The following is a 21,527-nucleotide window of genomic DNA, read 5'->3' as shown; positions in this document are numbered from 1 at the left end:
AATTTTGTAAACCAAATATTAGTTAATTACAGCTAGAACGATATGTTATGTTGGCCAGAGTTTTTCTTCGCTTCCACAATCTTTAGTCATGGAGCCAGTACATGAATTGAATTTTGATGAGACTGCAAGAGTGTTAAGAATGCAGAGCAATTAACAGAATGATAGGGTATAAGAAGTCTGAGACGGCTGTATGCTACGAAGTAGTTTGTCAGAAACCAAACAAACTGGAACAAAAGCTAGAGTTTGTCTCAGTGGGGAAATAATGATGAATGAGGCACTCTTACCTTTGGAACTTGCTAGATATTGTTCTTTTTCTTTCCTCTGAAGGTATGCTGCTCCACTGAAATCAAACATTTCACAGAAGTGTTCTGGCTCTGACAAAGCTCCTTTCCAGTCAAAGGAGAAGTGTGAGCCTTCTCATTGCTCTCGTAGCAAGGAGGCTTTCATTTGAGGTGACGTCCAGGCTTTGGAGGTCCTTGCTCCCAAATTACTACTTAAACTGTTCTGCATTTTTATATCTTTCTGTTACTATTTTAAAAATAAAAAAAATCAATTTTTACGATGAAAGCATGAAGAAGTCTGATAAAACTGGAAAGCTTGATTTGAAAGTCTGAAACAGGTCATGCAAGTTATTCTTTAGTAATGCATAGTACGCATACAGAAGCATTAGGAATTCTAGGCAGGTCATCAGCTTGAAGTTGGTGGGTGAACCTTCAGGGAAGATAATATCATTTGCATGAACAGTTGTATGAGTGGGGTTCTGATACAGTCAGCACTGTGGCTCGACTGAAAGCTTCTTCGCAAGATGAAAAATTCTAATTTTTCAGTCAGTAAGGAATTATTTTCAGAACTCTTGTTTACATTGTATGCCTTTCTTTCTGATTATGAGGATTTCTAATTGTTCTTTTTCTCTCTTCCAAAACAGAATTAGACCACAGCTAGCTAAAGAGAAGATTGAAGGATGCCATATTTGTACATCCGTCACACCTGGTGAACCTCAAGTGTTCTTGGGAAAAGATAAGGCCTTCACTTTTGATTATGTCTTTAACATTGATTCGCAACAAGAAGAGATCTATTTACAATGTATAGAAAAACTGATTGAAGGTTGCTTTGAAGGCTATAATGCCACTGTCTTTGCTTATGGCCAAGTAAGCTTTTCAATTTTATATGAAAGTATTTATTTTGGAATAAACATTTTCTTGTAACTGATCACTGTCTTCAGTTTCAGAATGCATGAATTTGTTTTTTAGCATCTTGGTTTTATTTTAAATGAGGTATCCTGTAGGAGACTGTTCAGGAGTTTGTATAGATACTGTGCAGAATGGCAATTGAAACACAACATATATATAGTCAGTAGGTCTGAATTAATAGTAATGCTGAAAATAACATGAGTCCATATAATTCCTGAATTCACCCCAATGCAGCAATACAAATTAGTGACTTAATCAGTTGATATAGAGAGATATGTTGTACTGGGATTCTTTTTCGTAACAGTTATCCATCCTTCTGCATTTTCAGACACTTCTGGGGAGAGGAGCTTTTTAAAAACAGATCCTAGGGAACTTCAGGCCACATTGTTTGTGAGCAAAATGCAGAGATCAGATTCTAAATGCAGAGAATTTTTTGTAGAGAACACACCGTCTCTGTACACTGGGGACACATTTCACTTCTCAGAAAAGCTGAAATGATTGAGCGCAATGTGGAGAATGTGCTATTGTCTTCTGAATATTTGTTTAGGAATTGATTGCATAAAATTTGGGCTTGAATGCTGAATTTCACCACTGTTAGATGTCTTATCTCAAGTTAGCTAGGTGAAGTCTAGTCCTAGAGAAACAAAGCAGTTTGCAGATCCAGTTTAGTAGATTATATTCAGCTGCATGATACTATCTTTGTCTTAGACTTGACCCACTAATTAAGTGAAAACACAACACTATGTTGTCTTTTATAGGACTTGACATTAAATTATTTTCCTAGTGAAGGTGCAGCTTCAGTGCCGTCAATAAATTGAGAACAACAGTAATATTCTACCCGAGATATTCAGGCGTTGTAATTAACAGAGTAATTTGATCTACTTCAGTAAAGAATTGCAAATGCTGCTTCTACCTCCAAAATATATGCTTTAATCAATAGTCTTGGTTGAAAACGTGAATTATTCTTTTGACCTCAGAGATGATAGCTCAAGGCTGATGTAAGTAGCTTAGAGGAAGTTTGTACAGGAAAGGTTATGAAAAGATTGAACAGGTTGCTGCCTTCTTGTGTGTGATCTGTGGATAAGCAGTACAGTTTGCCCAACTTCTGCTGTTTATCTAATTTTAAAAATGACCTGTTGTTGTGCATGTTAATATTGTAAAGATGACAGACTGACTTAGTAGTCGCTGTCTAGCACTAGCGTTCACAAATTGTGTTTCTCTGTGATGACTCTGTACTATTAAAGTGTTCTAGTGACTACCCCTTTGTCAATTTAGACAGGTGCTGGCAAAACATACACCATGGGCACTGGATTTGATGTCAACATAACAGAAGAGGAACAAGGCATTATATCGCGTGCTGTTAAGCATCTTTTCAGATGTATTGAAGAAAAAAAACAAGCTGCTATTAAACAAGGACTTCCACCTCCAGATTTTAAAGTGAATGCACAGTTCTTAGAGGTAAATACAATCTGTGTTTGTGTGTGTAACTTCATATATTTTTTTGGAAAGCCAATTAAACTTTTTTTTTCTGCTTGCTACTTCTACATTCTTTTCCCACAAGGTGTTTTGAATTAATCTTCAAGATTGCAAAAGGAAATTTTGTGGAGTTTGCGTCAACTCTTCAGTTTATGAAAAAGAGCATTTTATCTGATTCCACGTAGTAGTTTCCTTTACAGGGTTATTTTGAAGTGTAGAAATATAATAGTTATATTAGTCATCATTTATCCCTTTCTGCAGCACACATTTGTTTGTGGGGGACCTGTTGCTCTTGTCTGTTTGTAATTCTTTACAAAACCTTAAAGCAAGAAACTATATATTAAAAAAAAAGAAAACAGTTGTGCTTTTTTCCTTTGAATAGTGGCAGTGCTTTACCTGCTATTGTTACTTTGCCATAGATTTCTTTAGCTTTCAAAATCTGTGCAGGAGACTTGTTATATTCCTTTCACCAAAGAAGAAACCTAGCATAAAAATACTTCTTTCTGTGATCCCCAGTGGCTTAAGACAGGGCTTCTGTATCGCTGTTTCCTCTTCCATCAGACCCAGAGGAAACTTGGGTCAGTACTGTGGAAAAACTGTTCCCTTTGTGTTTTCTTGTAGACACAGCTACTGGTAAGAGAGGTCATAACATCTGTGATCCTTCCGAGCTGCAGCAGCTGGGTTTAAGTCTTGCAGCTTTTAAGCTGTGTCTCCTGCCCATGGAACGATTTTTTAAATTGATTGATTTGAGTGTAACATATTTACATTCGCTACCAAGCTGCAAAATCTGATACTTTAAGCACATGGAGAGGAGGAATCAATTTAAGGAAGAGCAGGTGTAAATGTGTATTGCTTAGTTCAGTATTTGCAACTTTACATATCTACTTCAAGGGTGGGGAAATCCACTTTTTTATATTACCCAGGAGAAAAGTTGTTTGTTTTATTACTGCTGGAGTAAACTAGGTCCTTTAGTCATATGTTGCTATAATTGTTTTAAAGATTAACAAGCTGGCATTAGTTTTGCATTAGTATAGGTTTGTCACTGCTAACCTTAAGCAGAACTTTTTGTCACTCTGGCTAATGTTTGCATAGAGAGAGTTGAGGCTTAAGTGTGGGCTGTGGGAATGCTGTACTTTTCTGTTCTCTTTTTGAACAATGAGGAGCTGCAACAGTAGTAGTGTAAGGAGTAGTAACCAGTCTAGTTTTTGAATTCCGTGTGTTTTTTGACATAACATTGCAAATGTGACATTGAGAGTCCCAAAATACAGAGCACTAATGGAATGTTACAGTGATAATGATATGCAGAATTGCAGCCATTGCAACGTATTTCAGATTAAATGTACATACTAAAACCTATCTTGTTTATCTAATTTAGAGAAAGGTTAAATTACATATATAATATTTTTTCCCTTAAAACATTGCTGTCTTTGGTAGATTTTTTTTTATTCTACTGAGGCTAAATTGGAGCTTTCCCAGAAAGAAGTTGTTTCTGATTAATTAAGTAGTATACACTACTCTTGTATCAGAAAGTATCCTCTTCCCATCCTGTGTACCATAAGAGCTGGATTACATAACCAATAATTTAGTCATTGAACAAGTTGAAGCAAAAACAACTTTGAAGTCTGACAGCTGGACAACTATTGGGGACGGTGACTTCTGTTTGCTGCTTTCTGGCTTTTCTTTAATTTGCTGCAGTCTGCCTCTCAACTCCTCGCTTTTCCTGCTAACTTTCCCAAAAGATAGGCATATGCAGTCCCATGCAGTTGTAGGTGTATTATCAGATCCTCTCGAAACTGTGGCATCAGTTTGTTTGCACTTAGCAAGGTAAAACATTAGTAACAAGGCTCCTACTTAGAATATTTGTGCCTAATTATTAAATGTAATTCCTGTATAATATGTAAAGAATAAAAAGTGTCACATTCACAAATGCTGATACTTTTCTTCGGGATGGATTTTTGCTTGTGAGAGGAGAAAGCTGTTTGCTTTCAATATGTGGGAGAGTACATTGGGTGAATACAGATCTATTGTAGTGGTTCTTGGGCTTTTACCGAGGGACTTTGATCGGGGATTTAATCAGTCTGGCCTAAGCTCTGCTGAAGTGAATTGGTGTAACCAAATTAACGATGCTGGAACTGTTGCAATGTAAATCAGCAGAGACCTGAGCCATGAGATGCAGTGAGATGCTGCTTTTCCTGTTGTGTTTTTTTTTTTTTTTTCTTCTTTTAATGTTTGCCCTGATGTAAACTCAGAACATTCTTATGAAATGATAATCCATCTCCTCTAACACCCATAACTGCGTAGTAATTTCTGATGTCTTTCCTGGTTCTGATATCATTTACTGACCTAGAAGTCTGATGTGCTGAGTGATACTGAGTTGAAGGATGAGTAAATGTACATGTGCTTAATCTTCAAGAGACCCAGTGAAAGAGGCAGTAAACACCAAGCAGCCTGAAATATATAGTAAATAATTGCTGTTGCTCAGATGATTGTGCCTGAAAGTTGTAATTAAATCTGTGACACCAAAGTGTAGATCCTGTACAGAGGAAAGTACAAAAGTGCTGCTCAAGAAACGATGCCGTAGTATTTTTGGCCTGCTGGTTGGTGTCTTTAATAAGCAGCCTGGACAAAAACTATTATGTGTTAAATTCCTTCCAGGATGGGAACAGATTATCTAAATGAAAGAGAGACGTAAAATTATTAAGGTGTGAGAGAGGAGACGAGAAAAGGTGTGATGACAGGGAGAGCAAGTGGAGTGAGTTTATATATAAAGTGTTTAGAGGAGGGTGCAGCCAACTGAATGAACAAAACAAAAGCCAAGCCCAAGGTCAAACTTGAAGACAGCAGGTGCCTGCCACAGCACCCACTGCTGCCGTTCTGCTGGCATCAAGTGCCTCCCCTTCCCTGGTCCCACCAAAGAATTTCCTCCCAGATCTGACAATGTGGAGGAAGTTACTGTTTCTTTGGGGGGCATAATAGTAATGTGTGTAGGTGACTTAAGTTGCAGTTGCTCTGTCATCCTGTTGTCCTTATATGTCTGTATGTTTCACAGCATCCTTTTTTGAGAGCTTTGGCATTTGGATTTTTAGAAGAACTTCCTGTATGTGCCATGCACAGATTTGTTAGTCTTTGAATGAATTCCTTCCTAAAGCAATATATATTTTTTGCCTTTTTTTTGTCCTCAGCTTTACAATGAAGAAATTCTTGATCTGTTTGATACTACACGTGATATTGATGCGAAGAATAAAAAATCAAATATTAAAATACATGAAGATTCAGCGGGAGGAATTTATACAGTGGGTGTTACAACCCGAACTGTGAATGGAGAATCAGAGGTAATAATTGAAAATAAGCTACTCTGCAGCATACCAAGTGCATTCTAAAAATGTTGTCTTGTTTTGATAAGCAGTTGTTAATAGAAGTTATGCTTGCTAACATCTGCATCTTAGACAATTTAGGTGTAAAATGTAGCTGAAATTTATTTTCTTTAGTTTCTGTAGTCTTAAATGTAATAAATGTTTGATATTAAGTGCATACCACTTTCAGTTCATGCTAGAAACAGACTTCTGCTAATAATACAGTTCTGCTAGGAGAGAAAATTTTGGCATGTGTGTAAATCTGATTTTCCAAATCTTATATATGTTGTTTTCCTTGTGACAGGAAAGCTTTGCATGATAACTGATACAAGGTAAACTGCCATTCATGTGCGTTCCAAATCTGGATACAAATGTTATTGTACTCTACATTTTTGTACAGAAAGTTCAAAAATTGTACACTGTGCCCCAGGTGAATGGAGATTGCTGTATTAGTATCAGGGGACAGGAGAAAGAGGGGTACAGAGATTTAAGTGTTTCCTTTCAGAAACCACAAAAAATACTATTGGTTTGCTTATTTAAGGATCTGTGTGCTTTTTGGTGTGTAGGAACTGAAATCATAGCAAAGAGAAAAAGCTTATTTATATTATCCGAAACAGTAAGTGTTATAGGAACACTTTTTATTTAAACTGCAGCAGGGCAATGTACTTCTTTTCTGTTTCTTAGATGATGCAGTGCTTGAAGCTGGGGGCTTTGTCTCGAACCACTGCCAGCACGCAGATGAATGTTCAGAGCTCACGGTCACATGCTATCTTCACTATACACTTATGTCAAACCAGAGTCTGCCCTGCATTTAGCACTGTACGTATCTTTGCTGTTATTAAACTTCGCTTTAGTAACCATTTTTCAAAATGTGAGTGTTGTTTTGGCAGCCACTGCTGTTTGAATTGCACTTGGTAAAGATGCTACAGTCATCATCATGCTCGATGAATTTGCTAAGTATTATAATAATTTGATTTAATCTGTGCATATGTAACCATCGTCTAGCCAGAGGCAACCATAAACTGCAGCCTCTTACATGAGCCTGCCCATTCTCCTCTAGCGTTTTCTTCAGTATTTTGTTGCAACATACACAAGTAAGAAAGTAAAAAAGTAATTTGTATTTAATTGGGAAAGTGTTTTAGGTGTCTTACTAGTTAGTGGGTTTAAACTCGCAGTCAGCTAACTGAAAATGCTTGGATATTCCAGATGAAGTGTTGATATCCAACCAGGAGCAAGTAGAAAAGCATTCAGTTCTAAGGCTTAGTGTATTTTATAGATACATATTTGGGATTCAGATGTGTTGTTAAGTCTATGCACTTAACCTGAAATTTAAACTATGAATGTACATGGAGCTCTTTTGTAGAAGATTTTCATGTGACTGTGCAGTTGTAGTTGCTGTTGGTGTATCTTGTAAAGAGGAGAGTTGTGAATAAATGCATATTACTAAAAACTACAGTAACTTCAGAGGGACTTAATATGATTATTCTAAATGTATCAAAATTTTTAAATATTTTGGTGAACTCCTAAGTATTTGGCAAGCGTTTTACACATAGATATCACATCTCTAAGCATGTGGAACAGTGAATTTGATTTGTAGTGCCTTCTTGGAGGGGGAGGGTGGGCGTTGCTTTTTATTTTAACACTACAAACAATCATTTGTAGGCAAAATGAGGGCTGCTCCCTGGTCCTTTGTGGTATGTAGATCTTTACACACCTGTTAAAAACACTGCTTCCTGCTTTCCACACTGGAACTGTGGATCTGGTGGTGTGGGCAGCTGTCTGTCTTGTCACTCGTGAGGGACTGGCATCACACTCGGAGCCCAGACAGGGCACCTCAGTCACTGCATGGTGACACTGTCTGCTCGGAGGTTTTCTTAAAAAAAACTGTCTGTGTAGCTGGGGAAGGGGAACTCGCCTGGGAGCCTTAGTTCCCGCAGGCTGTCAGCACAGCAGCCCACTGGCACTGGTGCACTCACAACCCTCCCCACCAGCTGAGCCGCACGCAGGGCTGTTGCCTGGCCCTGCCTGGTTTTAACAGGGGTTGTGTTAAATGAATAGGTGACCGCCTTCTGCCTCATGTTAAACTGTGTTTTGTTTCTGCTTTTTCTTTTTTTTTTGGGGGGGGGAGGGGAGGAGATATGAGCAAGATAATCTGACTGTCTGGAGCTGGGCATTCCGAGATCTTTAATCTGTGAAGACTGTGCCCTTTTCTTTCCCTGTAGTGTTTAGGAGAGTAGAGGTTAGACCTGCTGCTGGCCTCTGAACACTTCTGGAATACAAATTAATATAAGCTGTTGGTGAGTGGCCAGGAGAGATGCAGCTCAAGCTTCTGTAGACAACAGTTTTGGGAGACCTTTGTTACTAGGGCAACGTAGTCTCCCCTCCTCCGGTGGCAGTGCTGGCTGTGACCCCTCCATGTGTGGTTGCTGGTGCCCAGTGTGTGCAGGCAGCCGGGGCTGCAGTGCACAGGCGCTGCTCCTCGTGCTGTGCTCACACCATCTATGCTTCTCAGAAGTTTCTGGATGTGTAGTTGACTTACTAAGTAGGTGAGAGTGAAAGCATGAATTAATCATTACTTTGAGAGCTGCGGTCCATAGCAGTGTAAATGTCAAAATACCAGAAATAGTCATTTCCAGTCTTGCGGAAGTGGCATAATTCCTGTCCTCTTCTGAAAGTGCTAGAAAAGATCATTTAAGAAGCATGAAATGCTTAACTACCATGAGAAGGGTTTGATCTGCAACGACATGCATTACCCCTTGCAGTAGCAAATTAAGCTGTGAGCTAGCTGACCAAGGGCATAAAGATCATTGCTACAGGATACCTGAGGGTTTTTTTTAAGAGAAAAACCAGAACAATCTATGCTTACTGTGATAGAAATTCCTAATAAAGCCTGTAGATTGGCTGTGTGAGTATTATAAATCCAGTATATGCTCAATATATTGCCTATTACATGCCGCCATGACAAGTAGGTAGAAATTGCCCTGAGATGGGTATCTTACCAGGAAGGGCAAGAAGTGAGTGATTTGAAGATTTTTCCCATTCAGTGTTGCTTTCCTGATGACAAGTCTAACTACACTTACAGTAAAATAAAACTCCAGTATATGCTGCAGTTACACTAATCGACAGAAAAAAGCTGGGGATTATGTAACAAAAAAGGAGAATTTTCCTGCTGCGCTTTGGGATCTGAAGTGGAAAGAGGCTGAGGCTGCCTTAGCTGCCCGTAGTGCACCGTGTTCCTGGGCAGACTCCCTGCGCTGACGGAGGCGTGCGTCAGGTGCCAGTCTAATTACAGCTTACCTGGGGGAGGATGGGGAGAGAGGAACCTCTTCTGTTTCCCTCGTTCCCTCTGCTGTCCTTATTTTCTGGTCAAGTCAGAAGTGCTGGTGGAATACTGGCTGCCAGGAAAACTGGCTTAAAAAAATAATTCCTACAGTAAAGTTGAAGAATCATGCCACAGGGAAGCTGATGATGGGGATTAGAGAAGTTTAAAATCAAAATATCTTTCAGTTATTCGTGAACTAAATAACTAAGTTTATTTATGCATTAAGTGGGTCTGGTAATTTTGAGGAGATAATAATATAATTAGGTGGTTTTTTTCATCAATTTCCTTCGACATTTGATTTAAGACTTGCATCCCAGGAGAGGTAAAAATTTTGTTGCCCACCTGGCTGAAGACTTGTATATTTTAATTTATGTATCCCTGCATTCCTCCGTCAAGAAACAATTGTAGCTCATACTTAAAGTAATTGGTATTCACATGCATCTAGAGCTGGGTCTTCCAGAATGATATGTTAGTACATATAATTAAAGTAGGGATAATTTTCTGAGAGATACTGTTGTTATAAAAGATTGAGTAAATAAGGAAAGAGATGAACATGACAGATGGATAGTCTTGTAAATAATTGTTGATTGAACTTTGCAGTAGACAAACATTAATGTGAAAAATCTTGCCAGTCTTTGTGTTCTTGTTTATTTCAGGATAATGCCACCGATAACAGGATAATATCTGAATCTTCTGAGATGAATGAATTTGAAACTCTTACGGCCAAATTCCATTTTGTTGATCTAGCGGGATCTGAAAGGCTAAAGCGAACAGGAGCTACAGGAGAAAGGGCAAAAGAAGGCATTTCCATCAACTGTGGACTAGTAAGACTATACAACTTATTTCTATAGACTGTTGGTACCATCTTCTCTTCCTTTTTGGATCACTTGATTTTAGTAACCCCTAAAGTAGAAATGCATTGTGTGCAGAACAAGGACTGTAGCATGCAATGTAACAGTATATATTGATTCTTACTGGGTTCTGGCTTGCTGATGTTTTCTTGGTTGTACTAGGCCCTAACTAGCATATTATGGTACTTATAAGTGTTGTGAAATATGGTTAGATACTCTAACTTTTAAAAATATATTGTAGAGTTCCTTTCACTTTTTTTTAATTTTTCATTCTTTGAAGACCCAAACAATTGGAGAACATTACAAGCAGTTTGCAAGGAGTACAGGCATGTAAAATATGGACAATGAATAAGCTTAATTGGTCAACAAATACTAGTTCTTTGTTATAATTTTGAAACGTAATGTAAACCAATCCTAGGCAAAACACTTCTAAGTAGAATTAAGATTTTTAATTTCTAGCATCACTTTTTTTTTTGTCTGTACTGGCTCTCTGTGTAGTTTTTTTAATTAACTGTATTGAATATTTTACTGAACATTTACTTAACTACAGTGAAAAGTAGAGCTGGTGTTTATCAGTGGAGGTTGTAGTTTCATGCCTTTGTTTTGAGCTACTTGGCTGTGTGGAGGCGCTGTGCAATTCTCTTTTAAAGACGAAAAAATAGATATTTGTCTTGGACATGGAAACGTGTGTGTGGTGTGTGTGTTGTGTGTTGTTTTTTTTTTTTTGTCTAGCGTGTAGTACCGGAGAGGTATTCTGCAGCTAGAACTTTCTTAGTGATTCTCTCACTATCATGACAGTGGTTATATTCTGTAGTTACTCTGGTTATGCTATATGGAAAAGAAAGAGAATTCTCTTCAGTTTGATTATTGATAGAAGTGCAAAGCCTAAAGAAATTTGGGGGTTTAGGTGATATAGATGTATCCTTAACAAATAGGATACAGAATGCATGAAGGTGAAAATCTGCAAGATTTAAAGTATTATTTTATATGATCATAAAACTTTCATTTACAATGAATACCAGCCCTCAGCTTTGGGAAACAGATTGAAAGTACACTTCATGGCAGTCACAGAATGTGGTGTATACGCAGTTGTTCAGCTGCTGGATGCAGCAAGACCATTTTCAAGGCTAAGAACTGCTGTGCAGGGTGCCATCTACAGGAATATTCTTTATTTGGTGTATGATTGATGTACCTGCAGTTGCACATTAAAAAAAATAATTTGCAGCCAAATGTTAGCCTGTTTATAAACAGGAATTACTCTTTTAGCAATGAAATAGGATAGCCATGGACTTTAGAATTTCAAGCTTTAAATCTTAATCAGACATTCCTTGTTTCATATCTGTAGAGGTAGTAAATTCGGGTTTTTTTAGTATTGATGACCCATATTTTATTCTAAATCTAGCATAAAGCAAATTGATAAAATTAATTTAAAAAAAGCATGTAACTACTGCTAGTAGCGATCAGCTTTAATAATCATGGAAAGTATATGTTTGTTGCATGAAGTAGTTGTAACTATAGTTTCGACTGAAATGAGTTATCAATAGACACTGCACACAAATTGTGCTAAGCACTTCACACTTGCAGATACCAGACTGCAAGCCATGTGATTCACTGTTGGTAGCACGAAAGTTTATAGATGTCTACTGTAAAATGTAAAAATCTTCAGAAATATTTTTGTTAATTTTCATGAGTATATTCATTTTCTTCACAATGTGTAGACCCCAGTTCGTAGCTGTGTTTAAAATAGAATCAGTTCATGCATAGTTTTAACTTACGCGTTACATGATTTGGTGTTTTGTAGCTGGCGCTTGGCAATGTAATAAGTGCACTAGGAGATAAAAGTAAGAAGGCAACTCATGTACCATACAGAGATTCAAAGCTTACAAGGCTGCTTCAAGACTCTCTTGGGGGAAACAGGTATGAAAACTAGAATTTTTTATGTATTTCATTGTGAGTGGGAATGAATGAGTACATAATCTTCAGAAAGTAAAATAAACATTGAACAATGATAAAAATAGCCACGCTTTGTTGGAGGGAGGTTCCAAAAATAAATTACTGTCATGACAGAAAACACTGGCAGTGCAGGGAAAAGATTTTAAAGAGGATTTTTGCATTGTTCTTTTCAGTGCTATTGTAGCTTTACTAGACACGAGGCTTCAAGTTACTTAGAAGTCACCATTTTCAGGACACGTCCTTTCTGTGAAGACATCTTTAGGTTGTAGATAACGTAAATGGTAAACTTTATTATTGTGTTATAGCCTTACTAATTACAGCATAGTTTAAAGTGGTGATGAGTTTCTCCTTCAGAGTTGTTTTGTTATTTTTTTTCAAAATTGTTTTCTGTGATTGCCATGCACAAGAGCTTGGAATCAGCTTACACAAGACACTACCATCTTTTTGTAAAGGTTGTGTATCTCACGGTATGGTGCATCTGTCCAGTTATCTGACGTTGGATTAGAGCGTAATAAAAACAAACTACTGCATCACCAGAATTGTTTGTATGAAGCTGTTCTGTATACCTACTGCGCATACAAGGAAGCCAGGCTATAGCCTCTGAAAGCTTTGTCCAAGAAAACATTCACAAATTTATTAAAAAAACATGAATTTTGTATTTGTAATATTAACATGTACAAATACAAAAGGGATCATAACTGAATATGTTTTAGCAAGGTAGTACTCTTATTCCTCTCTTTAATCCAATATGGCTGGCTGTTTTCTTTTTTTTGGGGAGGGCAGGAAATTTTCCAGGCGTTTCATAAAGGAACAGGGAGAAGTGGAAGAGAATTTCTAAGTTGTTGCACTGCTCTGCAGAGAGAGAACTTCAGTAGCACCTTGCAGCACTGCAGTGTGAGGAAAAGCAGAGTGTCAAACAAAACAAAGTAAAGGCTAGGATTTTCAGAAGTGCTTAAGGGAGGAAGAAACTCAAGAATTATGGAAAAAATCAATAGAAATCAAGAGCATAGCTCTTCTAAGCTCTTTCTGGAAACAATAACAAATAGCCTTTCTTGACTAAATTTTGTATCAAATACACTAGCTAAGGAGCATTTTTTTTAAACCACTTCTAAAATGCACTTTTGTTGAAATATTATTTTGATTCAAAATATCTTTCCATCTTGTAGCTCCTGTGCTCCCTCTCCTGTTCTTCAGGAGAAGTTAGTTTGCTGTACAATGTACAGATAGCAAATGCTGTCCCAAAGCATTTTCAAGGATATTCAGATATATTCTTTCTGTGTGTTTCTGAGTGATGTTAAATTTGTGGACACTTCTCCAACACCACACCCCCACCACCCAACCCCCCAATTTTTACATATGTGTTATGTGTACCGAGACATGTGAAATTAGCTGTTTGCTGTTAAGGAGGAGTTATACATATTAACAGAATTTGAATAATTTCTTATCCATGCTTTAGCAACCATAAAGTGTGGGGAAGCTAAATTTTAATAAATGTGCAATTTTTATTCTGGGAAATCAGATTTAGATTTTTGTTAGCCTGTTCTGTAGCCTTCCAAATTCCACCTTAGATATTACAGTCCACATTATTTCTTCTCTTCGGCAAATACTTAAAAAAGATTTACTAGTAGTGATTCAGGTTAGATTGCAGTGAGTCCTGAGTTAACATTGTATCCCTGTGCTATTCTTGCCATAATCTCTATTTTAAATATAATGCTGTAACAATTCTGAAGTAGCATTTAAATATTAATGTTTATTGAATTATTCAAGTAAGAATATGGAATACTAGTGTTTTTAGAATGGAATTTTATAACCTATAACATGAAAAATGAAATCCTTCGTAACTTCTGGGGTGGGGGGGAGCAGTTTAAAGAAGTGGTAAAATAAATGGAGTAGAATAGTTTTTTTGTTTTGTTTTTTAAGTAGTCCATAATACAGTTCAGATAGGACAGTAGAGTTCAACTTGTTCAGTTTTCAAGACAGACACATAGCAGAACCAGTCCTCTGAGATTTAGAAAAGTAATCACATTCTCAACTGAAAGCACAAGTAGTCCTAATGTCAGAATTAAAAATTTATTCTGGATCTTGCATAGTCTTGTCTTGAAGACTAAACTCAAACAATTTGGAGAACTGACACAAAGGTATACAGGAGGTTTGAGGAAGAATTGCTGAAACTGAATCTTCTTGTATCCTCAGGCTAGTTAGTCTTTCCAGTTCAGTTTCCCAGTGTGTACCAGTTCAGTTTCCCAGTGTGTATGGTGAATGTAATTGTTTGCCTCACAAGGGGTGGCAGGGATTCATTTGTTTGTCTCAGTCTGAAAATGTAGAAAGTGAAGGTCAGAATCCAGTCTGCCTAATGCAGATGTTGCTCCATTGCCCTGGAGACAGTGCTTCCTAACGCAACCACCTAAGCTTTAACATACTGCGGAGAAGCAAATTCCTCTAAAACCTGGAGAGCAGGACTCTGTCCTTCAAATGTAGGTGTTTTCCCCTATCTATTGAGAATTTAGGCCATGTAGGCACCTTCAGAGTGTGATGTGCAGCTGGACCTCTAGTTCTGACCCCTCTAGGCTGTTCTCATGTGATGTGAAATGATTGTGCTCCACGGAGTGAGGGAAGGGACCCTGGTTCCTCTGTCAGCCTGTTGAATGATGAAACCGCTTAGTTGGAATGACAAATCTTTTGCCTTTCTGATTTTGTGCCACTCGTTCTTAGTGGTCTGTCTGCTCAGATCTTCATTTGGAGCAGGGAGTGTGTTCTCACTCTGTTTTATCCCATTATGGGATGACTAGAGGGTGTTGTAGGAACCTGAATGGAAGATGGTTGTTTGTAGCCCATTTGGACCTAGAGCTCAGGTCCTGCTACTTTTTGTGGAAGTGCTCTAAGCAGTGGTGTTATGAAACATGGAATAAATAAAGTCATGGCCAGATGTACTAAGGGTAAGTGCTAGCTTTTGGGCTTTTGTTGAAGAATAGGAGATAATTTGCAGTGGAGAATTCAGGCAGCTTGGATCTCGGTAGAACCTGAGGTAGACAATAGGTACCTAGCAGTGCACATGCATGGACAGCTAAGATAAGCTTTCAGGCAAATTTCAGATTAAGTAGGTAGGCACCTTAGGAATTAGGGTAGGTAGTCCTGACAACTGCATGATCCAAGTCACTGTCTAGGACTTTAGATTGATCTTATGTTCCTAAATTTCAGTTTCATGATTAGGTAAATGGAATATAATTTGAAAAACACTTCTAAGAAAACCAATTAATTGCTCTTATAATTTTACATGTAGAACAATTAATGATGTAGCATCTCCTATGCTAGGGTAATACAAGATGTAAGTGGTGAACTTTGTGCTTGACAGTGTTCTACTGTGAATTAGATCGAGGCATATTTTCACATATCTTATGAAGTCACTATTCTCGTTTCACCTTCTACCTGAAGACCTGTTAGCTTCTCTAGTCATTTTGTTCTTGATGTGTAATGCTGACTTATGTTTGTAACTTGCAGTCAAACACTCATGATAGCCTGTGTGAGCCCTTCAGATCGAGATTTCATGGAAACCTTGAACACCTTAAAATATGCCAATCGGGCACGGAACATCAAGAACAAGGTGATGGTAAATCAGGATAGGGCTAGTCAACAAATAAATGCTTTGCGCAGTGAGATTACACGGCTGCAGATGGAACTCATGGAATACAAAACAGTAAGTTGATCCTCTTAGGACTTCTGCTTCAAAATGCTTATAGTTCTACAGCTTGTTTTTCTGTTGGCTACTACAACTTCATACGCTAAAAAAATTTTAGTAGCAACCCTCACTTAAACAACACTTCTAATTCCAGTGATTACCAAATGTTTTTAGCAAACTTAGGTTACATCCCCAGAGGAAACTTTTGAGAACCCTGTAGCTGGTGTCTACTACAGGCCACCCAATCAAGGTGAGCCTATTGACAAAGCTGCCTTAATCCAGCTACAGCAGGCTTCGTGCTCACAGGCTTTCATCCTGCTGGGAGATTTCAACCACCCCGACATCTGCTGGAAAAGTAGCACGGCAAGCTGTAGGCAGTCCAGGATACTGGCGGAGTGTATGGAGGATAACTGCTTAAGCCAGGTAATACAGCCCTACCAGAGGGCATGCGACACTGGACCTGTTGGTCACCAACGCAAGTGAGCTAACTGGTGACATAAAGATTGGAGGCAGCCCGGGCTGCAGTGATCACGCGCTGGTGGAGTTTGGAGTGATGAGGGATATGGGTCAGGTGAAGAGTAAAAGTCAGGACATGTAATTTTAGGAAAGCAAACTTCCTGCTCTTCAAGGAGTTAGTAAGTAGGACCCCCTGGGAAACTGGCCTCAGGGACAAGGGAGCAGAACAGAGCTGGCGTATCTTTAAGGATGTTTTCCATAGAGCATGAGCTCTTGATCCCGAAGTGTAAGAGAACAGGAAGGTAAGAGACCAGCATGGCTGAGTTGAGACCTGCTAGTCAAACTAAAGGGCTTGTTCAGCCTGAAGAAGAGAAGGCTGCGAGGGGACCTTATAAATGCCTACAAATATCTGAAGGGTGGGTGTCAGGAGGATGGGGCCAAGCTCTTTTCAGTGGTGCCCAGTGACAGGACAAGGGGCAATGGGCACAAACTGAGGCACAGGAAGTTCCGTCTGAACATGAGGAAGAACTTCTTCCCTCTGAGGGTGACGGAGCACTGGAACAGGCTGCCCAGGGAGGTTGTGGAGTTTCCTTCTCTGGAGATATTCAAGACCCGCCTGGACAAGGTCCTGTGCAGCTTGCTGTAGGTGACCCTGCTTCGGCAGAGGGGTTGGACTAGATGACCCACAGAGGTCCCTTCCAACCCCTACTATTCTGTGATATTCTGTGATATTCTGTGATTCGAGACAGCCAGCATGGCTTCACCAAGGACAAGTCCTGCCTGGCCAACCTGGTGGCCTTCTGTGATTGACTGACTGTATTGGTGAACAAGGGAAGAGCTACAGGTGTCATATCTGGACTTCTGTAAGGCCTTTGACATGGTCCCCCACAACATCCTTCTCTCTAAATTGGAGAGATCTGGATCTGATGGGTGGACTGTTTAGTGGATGAGGAGTTGGTTGTATGGTCACATCCAGAGGGTAGTGGTCAGTGGCTCAATGTCCAGATGGAGATCAGTGACAAGTGGTGTCCCTCAGGGGTCCGTACTGGGACCAGTACTGTTTAGTATCTTCATCAATGACATGGACAGTGGGATCGAGTGCACCCTCATCGAGTTTGCAGAAAACACCAAGCTTGGAGTGGTGTGGTTGACATGCCTGAGGGACCAGTTGCCATCCAGAGGGACCTGGACAAGCTTGAGAAGTGGGCCTGTGTGAACCTCATGAGGTTCAACAAGGCCAAGTGCAGGCTCCTGCACCTGGGTCGGAGCAACCCTCCCTATCAATATTGGCTGGGGGATGAAGGGATTGAGCGCAGCCCTGCTGAGAAGGACTTGGGGGTACTAGTGGATGAAAAGCTGGTCATGACCCAGCAGTGTGCACTTGCAGCCCAGAAGGCCAAACATATCCCGGGCTTCACCGAAAGAAGCATGGCCAGCAGGTCGAGAGAGGGGATTCTGCCCCTCTACTCTGCTCTGGGGAGAGCTCACATGGAGTCCTGCATCCAGCTCTGGAGCCCCCAGCACAAGAAGTAGATGGACCTGTTGGAGCGGGTCCAGAGTTGGGCCACAAAGATGATCCAAGGGCTGGAGCACCTCTGCTATGAGGAAAGGCTGAGAGAGGTGGGGTTTTTCAGCCTGGGGAAAAGAAGGCTCTGGGGAGACCTTATTACGGCTTTCCAGTACTTAGAGAGCTTATAAGAAAGATGGGAACAGCCTTTTTAGCAGGGTCTGTTGCAACAGGACAAGGTGTAATGATTTTAAACTAAAAGAGGGTAGATTCAGACTAGATAAAAGGAAGAAATTTTTTACCATGAGGGTGGTGAAACACTGGCACAGGTTGCCCAGAGAGGTGGTAGATGCGCCACCCCTGGAAACACTGGAAGTCAGGCTGCATGAGAGTTCTGAGCCACCTGATCTAGTTGAAGATGTCACTGCTCACTGCAGGGGGGTTGGGCTAGATGACCATTGAAGGTCCCTTCCAACCCAAACTATTCTGTGATTCTGTGGAAAGGTACACCAGTAAATGCCATTGATGTCAACAGACGCTGCATGCTGTTTGCTTTTTGAAAGGCAAAAATTGACCATGTCATGCGCAGTGATGAGAAATAGTCACCTCCAAAGCAACAATGACCACAATTTAGATTGGTGTATATACAAGAATGTGAACATTTATTATGTATTACTTTAAAAAAAACTTACCAGACAGTTAAAAAAGTTAGTTTTAAAAATATATTTTAAATTATAAGCTGAATAGTCATACTACACAATGCCCATTTCTTTCTGAAATTTTAAGCAAAGAATGTTTTCAGCAATAAATTTGCTTATCAGCAATGTCCTCCTCTTTGTTATCCTTGAAATAATATCCTGATGTGATAAAGAATTGCCTTTTCATTTCATCACCTCTTCAAGAACTTATATTTCAGACTAAATGGAATTACAGAGGACCCAAATGCTACAGTGTTGACCAGACATCAATGTCATGAAAACTATCCATTTATCCATTGTTTTAAGCTTTATGGGAGAAGATTATCTTTTGCTATGAGTGTCTATTTGGAATTTCAACTAATCTGTGGATTGCCTTTGCCATGTTTAAAAATTTTTCATGTAGGTCGGCCTTTGCTAGTAATAAATTATATATATATTTTTTTTAAGGGTAAAAGGATTATAGATGAAGAAGGCGTTGAAAGCATCAATGACATGTTTCATGAAAATGCAATGCTGCAAACAGAAAACAACAACCTACGTGTTAGAATTAAAGCAATGCAAGAGACAATTGATGCACTGAGAGCCAGAATAACACAACTTATGAGTGATCAGGCCAACCAAGTGCTAGCCAGAGCAGGTATGCTGTGAGCGCGTTGTGCATGTGTAATAAGTTCCTAAACTTAAATCAGTTACATATTTTTGCTTCATGGGTCTCTTGGAATGAAGTGATGCCTTTGTAACAGTAATGTAGGACCTGCTTTGGCAGGGATAGGCCCCCAACTAATTCTTTCCTCCATTTCTGGAGACTTCTGTTAATAGAAGTAGTTTGGTACCCCAGTTTGACCATTCACCGAGGACTAAGAGCAACGTGAAACGTGAAAGAATACCTTTGGACTGGAATTACTTGTATGCTTAGCTGTTCGTGGACTGAAATATTTTGCTTTGGATGAGAGCCTGGACAGAGATGGGTGAATGTTGGCTTGCTTTTCACTTCATAGAATAGTCAGCCAATTAACTTACCATGGCTGCATTATTCTTTTTGTGCACTGTTTGTCAGGTTACTTTGGGTTTATTTTACATGTGTTGTTAAAAGCTGCTAATATGGAAAACAAATGAAATGGAAAAAGTTACTTGTGATAATCCTGATCGTATGACACAGAGGAACCAAAAACTTAATCCATCTTAAGGAGGAAATATATTTTACAAATTGGAGAAGATCTAAATGTTTAGCCTGTATGATGCTTTCTCTTTGCTGGTGCCTTGTGCCTAGTAGCTGTATTCAGACATTTATATTGTTACTGTCCTTTCTCAATCTTTCTCGTCCCCCCACCCACCTTTTCTGTCCTCTAAAGGAGAAGGAAATGAAGAAATTAGCAACATGATTCATAATTATATCAAGGAAATTGAAGATCTCAGGTATTTGCATAATATGTATTTGAACAATTTTTATTAAAAAAAAACCCTAAAGCATTAGAAGTGTTAGCAGGTAAATACTTCAGCTTTTCTGTGTGCAAGTGGTCCTTCAACTTTTAAGACCATTGGTCTTGCTCTTGGCTACAGAAAATTAAAATGTTAAAGATGAAGCTGACAATAGAAATGAAAGTAACGTGTTGCCTCAGTAATGTTAATGACTTGATATTGTTGTCCAAAGGACAGCAAAACTTGGAATGATTATTTTATAACTTCATAACCTCGTATATAAATGATAGTACTGAAAAATTTAGTATTAAAAAAAGCATCTGCTTTCCTTTTAAATTAAAACAAATATTAAATATTTCAGATATTTTTATTTCTCTATTTCTTGGAGGTGTATCATGCAAAAAAAAAAAAAATCTGGCCTATTCCCAGTTAGTTTTAGGGCTACATAATACTTTAGGTTTTGTGTATATACATATAGTGTAAGCAGATATATATCTGTGTGTACATCTATACAGAGATTTATATGTATTCTGTCTGGGGTATAGGATATATATACAATATCCATAACCATTTTATAAAATGGTCTCATCAAGGCATTTACTACACTTGTATTTGGTGAGACTTCGCCTTGCTTTGTAGTTTCTTTTTAAAATGAAGGTAATGCATTGCAATTACAGATGCTAAAGAGTATATACCTCATGCGTTGGCAATATTTGTGACTGGTCTACAATTCTTTTTTAAGAGCAAAATTATTAGAAAGTGAAGCAGTGAATGAAAATCTTCGACGCAACTTGTCAAGAGCATCAACAAGATCTACGTACTTTGGTGGACCATCAGCATTTTCTGCTTCTATGCTTTCTTCAGAGAAAGAGACAATGGAAATTCTAGACATAGCTAAGAAAGATCTGGAAAAGCTGAAAAAAAAAGAAAGGAAAAAGAAGAAGAGGTGGTGTATGAATTATAATGCTATTTGGTTTCTCTTTATTAGTAGAGAGGTAGATTTTTTTTTTTAACCACTGAGACTTTAAAGTTCATTTGTTGTTGCTGTGTGGGTTTGGATCTTAAACTGCTGTTACTTCAGATCTTTTTACACATTGAAGTTATAGGTGTTTTTCCTTTGCATCTTTTCTTCCAGTGAAGTATGCAGTATTTGTAGAATGAATATGTCTGTTGTAATTAATTTTTCTATATAATTATGCACAATGGTAAAAGCACAGATGCTCTCCATAAACTTTAATATTAAAAAGTTTTTAAAATGCATCTGAAATTCAACACGAGCTTTCAAAACCAAAAATTATAAACTTTTTTCTGCCCTATGTCAAAACTGAAACAGCTTTCTGAAGAAAAGATATTCTGAATAGCTGGGAATTCTTTGGTAGCTCTTGGAATGGCTTCTTTTGCTTTATCTCTCTGCTTTTGTGAATGTTTTTAATTTGAGGTTTCCTAATTCTCTGCGACATCATGCTTTGCTTTTTTTGCTCTCCAACTTCTCATCTGCTAAAATGCTCTTAGAGATTGGTAGAAATGCCTGTTCAGACAGCAGTTAGTACAGCAAGGATCTGTTTGTGTACTCAGAGATGTTGATTGTGTTTGAGATCTTTCCCTTTTCCTTGAAATCTTCCATGC

At 38.6% G+C, this 21,527-nt stretch overlaps 1 protein-coding gene across 9 annotated transcripts in view; it reads left to right on the top strand.

Moving 5' to 3' along the window:
- KIF21A (kinesin family member 21A) overlaps positions 1-21,527 on the top strand; it is a 104,509-nt gene that overhangs the window by 32,419 nt on the left and 50,563 nt on the right. For all 9 annotated transcript variants that reach the window (XM_075428411.1, XM_075428410.1, XM_075428418.1 and 6 more), the window contains exons 2-11: positions 926-1,148; positions 2,466-2,648; positions 5,849-5,998; positions 6,704-6,838; positions 9,998-10,165; positions 11,994-12,109; positions 15,644-15,839; positions 18,930-19,119; positions 19,835-19,898; positions 20,644-20,847. In XM_075428411.1, coding sequence (XP_075284526.1) covers positions 926-1,148; positions 2,466-2,648; positions 5,849-5,998; positions 6,704-6,838; positions 9,998-10,165; positions 11,994-12,109; positions 15,644-15,839; positions 18,930-19,119; positions 19,835-19,898; positions 20,644-20,847 — 1,629 coding nt within the window. The remainder of the gene's footprint in view (positions 1-925; positions 1,149-2,465; positions 2,649-5,848; positions 5,999-6,703; positions 6,839-9,997; positions 10,166-11,993; positions 12,110-15,643; positions 15,840-18,929; positions 19,120-19,834; positions 19,899-20,643; positions 20,848-21,527) is intronic.

This window comes from Opisthocomus hoazin, chromosome 8 (genome assembly GCF_030867145.1).
Source record: "Opisthocomus hoazin isolate bOpiHoa1 chromosome 8, bOpiHoa1.hap1, whole genome shotgun sequence".
NCBI lineage: Eukaryota > Metazoa > Chordata > Aves > Opisthocomiformes > Opisthocomidae > Opisthocomus > Opisthocomus hoazin.
This window is presented reverse-complemented; position numbering and strand designations above follow the sequence as displayed.